The sequence below is a fragment of the Octodon degus genome, unplaced genomic scaffold (genome assembly GCF_000260255.1).
Source record: "Octodon degus isolate 3935 unplaced genomic scaffold, OctDeg1.0 scaffold00020, whole genome shotgun sequence".
NCBI classification, from domain to species: domain Eukaryota; kingdom Metazoa; phylum Chordata; class Mammalia; order Rodentia; family Octodontidae; genus Octodon; species Octodon degus.
In genome coordinates, this window is record NW_004524596.1 from 16,682,125 (window position 1) to 16,690,622 (window position 8,498).

The following is an 8,498-nucleotide window of genomic DNA, read 5'->3' on the forward strand; positions in this document are numbered from 1 at the left end:
CCGAAAGTCAATAAAAGCCCTGCTTGGATTTGCTGCCATTTTCCTGAGAGGCTGAGCACCCGGCCACCACATCCAGCCCTGTGCCTTCCAGCATCCCAGCCTTCCATACTCACCAGGATGAGCACCAAGTCACCCCGTGTACTACTTGAACTGGCAATTGAGAGCTTGGTGAGGGATGAGGAGCTGGCCATAGAGGCCACGAAAGCTTTGCCAGGCGAGGTCTTCCCACCAGTGTTCATGGAGGCCTTCCTCAGAGGACGTGCTGAGGTCATGAAGGCCATGGTGCTGTCTGGGCCATTTCCGTCCCTGCCACTGGGAGCGCTCAGGAGTCTGAGGGAACAAGAGTCTTTGCACCCTAAGCAGAATGCTTTCCTCCTAAAGGGAAGGATGTTACAAGCTGGCTGGATGAGCTCGATGCGCTGCTGAGCCAGAAGGTTTGCTCCAGGAGGTTGAAACTGCAAGTGCTGGGTATGCGTGACACGCCCCAGAACTTCTGGAGAGTCTGGGCTAGAAATGAGCTGGAAGCCTGCTCCTCAGGAGCCATGAAGAGGACAAAAATAGAGAAAACTGGGACAAGGGAACCAGATGAAAAGGCCCTCAGTGTCCTTTCAGATCTGCGGATCAGTCATGAATGTCCGTGTCCAGTGGCATCCTACCTCTTCAAGTGGATCCAGGAGGAAAGATCTGGTGCAGCTGGAACGTAAGATCCTATGTGTTACAAACGTGGACTTTCCAGTGGAATCTGACTTCATAAAAATGCTCAAGTTTGATTCCACACAGGAGGTGCCTGACGTCCCCCTCAGAGACTGTCTCAGTAACTCACTGCCGGCTCTGTCCCTCTGACTCGTACCGGCTGCCTCGCTCTGCGCAGACAAAACAGCTGAAGCGCTTGCATGTGAGTTGTAGCGGCCTGACTGATTTCAGCCCTGAGCCTCTCCGAGTTCTGCTGGATAATATTTCCACCACGCTGATCGTCCTGTGTTTGGAAAACAGCGGGATCACTGGTGCACAGGTCGGCGCCTTTCTGCCTTCCCTGCGCTGCCGCTCCCAGCTCACGACCTTCTGCTTCATAAGCAATTTCATGGCCATAGAACCTGCTGAGCCACACTGCCAGGCTGAGCAACTTCACCCCGGAGCTGTCCTCTCCTCCTCAGGAGGTTCATATTCCCAGGGAAGGTGTCCTCCGTCACATACAGAGCCAGAGAGAATTCCCGCTTAGGAGGATGACGAGGCCACTAAAGCATCCCAGCACAGTGTGGTTTTGTATTCACCAAGAATCTGTTGCAGTCGGAAGTTCTATAGCCTGCACCCTAATCCATGCCCTGCCTGTATCCCCATCTAGTTGAGCACATCTATCCTGTTTCCTTATACCTCCAGGAACAGAGCCTCAGTTCAGTGCTGCTGAGGCAGTCGGAGGTTTCCTAGCAGGCAGCAAGCATGGAGAATCGCCGACATGACAGCAGAAGTGACCTTTGTGTAGTTGGGTGCTAGGCAGTATCTGTACTAGAAATCTGAGTAGTTAGATGTCACTTGAGGCTTGAGATGAATGTCTCTATGGATATAAAAAGAATGATCAGAAATAAAGAGAGTTGCGAGAGAGAGAGAGAGAGAGAGAGAGAGAGAGAGAGAGAGAGAGAGACAGACAGACAGACAGACAGACAGACATGGCCTGGCACGGTGAGATCCCAGAACTTGGGAGACTAAAGCAGGAGGATTGATTCAAGTTTGAGACCAGCCTGGGGTACAAAGTAAGGCCAGCCTGAACTGCATGCTGAGATCCTGTCTCAAAAAGACCAAATAAAGTAAAATAAATCAAAATAAATTAATTTTGAGGCAAGCCCTCACGGAGCTCCCCAGGATGGCCTCCTCCTCACCGTGCTCCTGCCTCAGCCTCCTAGTAGCTGGGTTACAGGCCTGAGTCACTCAGCCTTGCGGGTGTGGATGCTACGGAGTCTTAGGAGCCACTTCAGAGAAGAAGGACAGGAAGAGGTCAGAGCGACCTTCTAGGTCAGAGTGACTTCCTAGAGTGGTGATGGCCTTTTAGAGGCAGAGCGCCGAGCTGCAGCCCAAGCCCCGTCATTTATTGCAAAATGCCAACACTGCAACGAAACCTGAATACTGAGGCTTTAGTTTAGAGAAAAAAAACTTACCCAAGGCTCGGCCGCTGAGGAGGCTTGGCTGGCATGCCTCAGAGGGGGCTCTGTGTGCCCACTGTGCCACCCATGACACCTCATCATGGCAGCCCGGATGCCCTCTCTGTGTCTGCTCTTTTCTCAAATGCCAACGAGCCTGACTTCAGAGCACAGTGCCCAGAGCCCTAGGGTTGACAAGGAGACTTGGGGCAGAGACCCACAGAAGACGAGAGGACAAGCCACAAGGACACGAGGGAGGAGGGGGCTGGGCAGGAGGAGCCGCAGGGCACAGCCCTGCTTGGTTGGTCACTGTCAGGGTGTGGCCGGGCCTGGCGGGAGGAGAGGCAGGCAACTGAGCATTACTTCTGTACTTGTGCAAGTTTTGAGCAGGGAAGGAATGTAACTTATATTTCTAATCACTTAAAATGTTTTATGAAGATTTCAAACTAATCAGAAATCCAGAACAATGCTGAGCATGGTGGCACATACCTGTAATCCCAGCACTCGGGAGGCTGAGGCAGGAGGATCACCGTGAGTTTGAGATCAGCCTGGCTATGTAGTGAGTTCTGTAGCCTGAACTGCAGAATGAGACCCTCTCTCAGTGAAGAAGGAAAGAAGCAAAACAATAAACTTCCATGTACTCAGATTTAACACATAGCAAGATTTTTGTGAGATCTGCGTTATCATTTTCTTTGTTTAAGCATTTTAAAGAAAATATCAGATATCATATTATTTTACTCCTACAGAGTTAAATATATATCTCAAAAATTTTTTTCCGCAAGGGAGCCTCATGTGCAAACATCATATTGTCTTGCTATGTGAGAACCTGAAAGAGTAAATAAAATCTGAATGGTACAATAAAAAAAAAAAAAAAAAGAATTTTTTTCGGTTGGTCGAGACAGCGTCTAGCGAGGTTCTGTTTAAAAACGCCAGAGTGGGAACCTCTTCGGTGTTGCCCAGATCAGACACTGACCATGGACACTCAGCAGGACGTTCAACCCCCAAAGCAGCAGCCAATGATATATATCTGTGGAGAATGTCACACAGAAAATGAAATTAAATCCAGGGATCCAATCAGATATAGAGTATGTGGATACAGAATAATGTACAAGAAAAGAACTAAAAGATTGGTGGTTTTTGATGCTCGGTAAAACATGGGAATTCAGCAAAGTGTCTTTGTTGGTACCTGGATTTGCCCCTTCAGGAGTCTCGTATAGCTTTGGATTCAACACACGTAGGAATACAACTATATACATGATTTCATTTTCAAAACCAGATTATATTTAGGTATCTAAATATACTTTGTATAAAGAATTTTATTGTTCAGTTATATGCCTTGTAATTTAATTTTATCATGTATGTAATGTAACAACAATAAAGGTTAAAATTGTTTTCCCAAACTATACTTTTAATAAAATTTATTAAAAATTATTAAAAAAGTTTTTCATTACAAACTCCATTGTCTTACCCCTATTGAAAATAATAATAAGTGCTGGGATTGTATAATAACTCAAGGCTTTTTTTTTTTTTTTTGGAACCAGGGATTGAACTCAGACCCTTATGCTTGCCAGGCAAGTGCCTATTCTACTGAGCCATCTCCCAGGCCCTAAGCCTGTTTGTTACTTGTTTAATGTTTGCTACATCTTAATTGGGATCCAGGCAAGATTCTTCACTGTCTTTCAGATGTCTGTTGTGGTTTTGCAGAACTGGGGATTGAACTGAGGACCTTTGCGCTGAGCTACATCCCCGGTCTTTTTTTATATTTTATTTTGAGACAGGGCCTTGTTAAGTTGCTGAGGCTGGGCTTGAACTATTAATCCTCCTGCCTCAGCTTCCCAGAGTGCAAGGACCACAGGTATGCACCACAACACCTGGCACAAAAAATCTGTTAAGCAGAGTCAGCCCAGGGAGATAGCTCAATGGCATAAGTGCCTGCCTGGCAAGTTCAAAGTCCTGAGTTCAATCCCCAGTACCAAAAAATAATTAAGCAGAGCCTTTTGAAAAGACAGTTACTTTGAAGCTTGCTCTAAGGAAGTTTCCTGCCACTCCAGGATGGAAACAGAACACCCATCCTCCACTGCTGGGTTCTTTCCTGCATCTCTACAATGTAAAATTAAAAACACACAAGTAGCAGTTGGGATGTAGCTCAGCAGTGCTGTACCTGCCTGGCAATTGCAAGGCCCTGGTTTTGATTCCTGGTATCACAAAAGGGGAGAAGGGCCAATAAATAAATTATAAACCCCGGGGCCGGGAGATGGCTCGGTGGAATAAGCTGGCAGACACATTGTTTCCGTGGAAGTTGTATATACATAGGCGCCTTCGGGAGGAGTGGGGCCCAGAGGACTCGGCCAGGCCAGAACGGTGTTCAGTTTGCAGAGGGCGGTGACAGGCCAGGGTCAGGAGCAAGGGCTGCCCTCCAGGGAAACAGCGTGGCCTGTGCTGCAGACTCCCCTCCCCTGGGGTTACAGGTGCTCCCTTCCTCCCGCGGCGTGCGCAGCAGCTCTCACCTTGCCGCAGCAAACGCACTTGTAATGGAGTCACCCGTGGAGGCCGAGGCAGAGACAAGCAAGTTCGCTGGGGGCCGGCGGTGGGCGCCCAGTTCGGGACTGAGCAGCAGCTCCGAAAGGGCAGGAGGAGAGAGCAGCCACAGTCCAGGTCCCGAGTGGGGGTGGCGCCGATACGAGTTAGCGCAGCGACAGAAATACTCCGAGCATGGGCTTAGCGGGTGACAGGAACAGAAGTGCTTGGAGTTTTAGGTGGGGAGCGAGTGGTCTCACGACAAAGCGCGGGGTGGAGTCTGCTTAGGCAGCGAGGGCAACATTTACAAGAGGCAAACTTAAGGAAAGAGAAACTTCATCTTTATTTATTTTTTAACATTTATTTATTGTGTGTGTGTGTGTGTGTGGCCAGCTCAGCCCACCAGGGGGCGGGGCTGGCTGGCATGTGGTGCTGGGGGATTGAACCGCGGTCCCTGTGCTTTGCCAAGCTTGTTCCAAGTAGGTGCCTTAGACCACTGAGCCATCTCACCAGCCCAGAAGCTAATATTTGTAATCCCAAAGTTACATTATTGGAATTCCATCAAGTTGATTCCAATCTACCACTTCCAATGTAACCCACGGCGAAAATAAAGACACTAAATTATATTTTCAATCACTGGGGAGTCGAGGGGCTCTAAGTCCAGCCACGAAGACGGCTTTCCTGGACCAAGAGAGCGACCCAGGGCCTCACCCGGTTTTATTCAGTGGAGGAGTGGCTTGAGGATTGACTGAGAACTGTGGGAAGTAGGTGACTCTGTGAGCTGAGCTAGGTGGGTGGCCTGCATTTGCCTCTGCCATATGCAGAGAGGATACGCAGAGAGAGTAATCTGCATTATAATATTATGCCACAGAGACAGCATCCAATGTTTTGGGTGTCTGCTGCTTCAGCTCTGATGTAGTCCTTCAAGCCCCAGGAGGTCACAGCCTCTGTCTCGGGGCTTGATCCCAGATGGCGGCACGGAGCACTGGCTGTACATTTCTATCTCAACCCTGCTCACACTAAAGAGCAGCAGGTGTAGGTTACCAGGGAAACACGCACGCCACCTTCAGAGATTATCGCCAGCACCTCAGCTAGACCAATTACACTGCTTAAGGCCGACTGAAGGATAAACAGAAGTCCTGGCCAGCTCTGTACAGAACAATACGAGGAAATCGGGTCAGGCTCAGTCAAAATGGAGACAGCCGCTCTTCTTTCACGGAGGGCTGCTCAGGTGGTCCTCCACACAAAATGGTGCTGTTTTAGCTTTCTTTCCCATATCAACCTGGGGGTCTTAGGACTGGCCTCGGGTAGAGGGGTCCTCAGCCTGTAGTTCCCAGCCACGCCTGGCCCCTCCTCCCACCGCTTTGTTAAGATGCTGTATAACCCGGACCTGTGGGCATTCAGACACTCCTTGTCGTAGGGACTTTCCTGATGGCTGCCACAAAATGCCACACTGAACCCTAAAGGAAGCGAGGCTCACTTGTCTCCTGCTGCAGCCGATGCTCTGTTGACTCCCGAGAAGCAGCCGCATGGCGGGAGGGGAATGGTGAAGGAGATGCTGCTTGCCTTGCGTCAGCCAGGAGGTAGACTGAGGGCAGATCCAGGGACACAGAGAGGTCCGTCCCTGCCACATCGCTGGTGACTTGCCTCTTCCTGCCAGACCTGTCTCCTAGCAGCAGGCCAGCTGTGGCTCGTCCACCATGGGATCCACCTCCACCAGCCCCACCTCTACATGTGGGAGGCCTTGGGGGGAGCCCAGGTCCAAACCAGACTCTCCCGAGTGACTTGCACCCGTGTCCCCTCTACCAATCTGCAGGTTGCCTGATAATTCTGAGGCCTACACTATTTTCAAAACTAAGTTTCTGAAGCAGTTTTTCCTCTGCACAAGAGAACTTTGGCTTGAGTCACTGGAAGAATGGGATGTAGAAAGTGTGGGGGGGAAGCTGGGGCTTTTCCTGCTGGAAGAAGAGGAGGAGTTGAGCGGGACGCTGTTATGTTTACAATGCACCCGAGGGAACTGGGTATATGTGCAGTATGTACTAGGAATTCAGGAAAGAAACCTGGCTTGTGACAGAGGAGCCACACGCCAGCCTCTGGTTGTTGTTCAAGGCCTGGTCTGTTTGGAGTCCCCAGAGGGGACCAAGGTGGTCTGAGACGATAAGGCCTGAGCCTGGGGCCCCCCGCTGTTCACACCAGGGATCTTCGTACCTGCCCTGTGCAGGACCAGAGGGAAGCATCTTCAGGGTGGCAGGCCACACTTCCATTCAGTTCTGTGAGCTACCACAGGTCAGGTGTAAACACAGGACCTCCTTCTAGCCGGGTATGGAGGCACATGCCTATAAGCCCTGTACTCAGGAGGCTGAGGCAGGAGGATGGCTCAGAGTTCAAAGCCAGGCGAGGCTACAAAATGAGTTCAAGGCCAGCCTCAACTGTATACCAAGACCCTGTCTCAAAAAGATCAACTAACCAACCAACCAACCAACCAACACAGAGGACCTCCTTCTGACAACTGGTGTTCACAGACGCAGAAGGACTTCTGATTTGACTGGGCCAGCCTTCCCCAAACACGCTGGCCTTGAAGCCCTTGAAGCAAGTGGGAATCACTGTTCCTTTGTTTTGCTTTGTCTTTCTGAGACAAGGCCTCACTGTGCTGTTCAGGCTGGCCTTGAACTCACTTTGTAGCCCAGGCTGGTTTCCAACTTGCAATGATCCTTCCGCCTCAGCCTCCGGAGTGCTGCGATTACAGGCATGCGCCACCATGCCCAGCTATCACTGGGTATTTTAAAAGCACAAGCCAGACACAGTCAGTTTGTCCCACCCATGGTTATGGGAGAACATCTGGGCCTAGACAGTCAAGGCTAAATGCGTGCAGCCAGCCAGCTAGGGGACAGGGCGCATGACCACAGTCACGGCTGTGAGCTGAGGCCTGGCTCTTGCTGCACCATGCCTGCACGTCTGCTGGTCTGTGATCTTGCCCTTGCCTGGGTGCCCCCGTGTACAAGGAACATGTGTGCTGATAAACGGCAGTAATTTCTCTTGTCTCCTGCTACAGGGGAGGGTCCAGCTGAGGACCTGAGGAAGGGGAGGGGAAGGGTTTCCTACCATGCATGTGGGCTTCCCACATGCGGCTACAGCACTTGAACTGCCGCTCCCCCAGCTTCCTGCGCTCCAGTGTGAAATGCACATCCGATCTCAGAGACTTACTGAGGGAAACACTACAATATGTCATCAATACTTTTTATATCCAGATATTAGAACAACATTTTATCAGGTTAAATGTATTATTAAAAATAATTTCCAGGACCGGGGAGATGGCTCAGTGGAATAAGCGCTTCCCTGGCAAGCGCAAGAGCCTGAGTTCAATCCCCGGTTCCGCTAAAAAAAAAAAATAATAATAATAATTTCCTGAGGCTGGGGTAGCGCAGCAGCAGAGCACCTAGCAGGCATCAGATCCTGGGCTCCATCCCCAGCACTTCAAAATGAGCAAACAACAACAACAACAAAATAAATAAGTGAATAGAATCCCCAGCTTCAGATTCCTAGTGCGGGCTACCAGGCCCTACCAGGTCTTGGACCCCGACCAGTGCTGACAGCACCTTTGCCACCACCAGGCCAGTAGTGTTCAGCACAGCCTGCTAGTGACATCTGAACCAAGGGAGGTGGCCGCGTGTGGCCATGAGGTTCCCTCCAGCTTGTGAGATGCCTTTGACTCAGCTCTACACCAACTTGAGGAACCAAAAATCCTTCCCAGGCAGGGAATGCACGAAGCCCAGGCCTGAGGGGGCCAGTGGTGCGGGCTATGGTCTCCAGACCTGGGTCCTACCAGGACTCCAGTCCCTAGCTGCACAC

The 8,498-nt window shown here is 50.5% G+C and overlaps 1 protein-coding gene and 1 pseudogene across 1 annotated transcript; both read left to right on the top strand.

Moving 5' to 3' along the window:
• Positions 1-117: 117 nt before the first annotated feature.
• LOC111815706 (PRAME family member 3-like) lies at positions 118-1,457 on the top strand. Its single transcript, XM_023711183.1, has 4 exons — positions 118-359; positions 398-700; positions 925-1,157; positions 1,378-1,457. Exons 1-4 carry the CDS (start codon positions 118-120, stop codon positions 1,455-1,457), a joined length of 858 nt encoding a protein of 285 aa, XP_023566951.1.
• A 1,569-nt stretch (positions 1,458-3,026) lies between these two features.
• Positions 3,027-3,396, top strand: LOC105741714 (annotated as a pseudogene).
• The last annotated feature ends 5,102 nt before the right edge of the window (positions 3,397-8,498 follow it).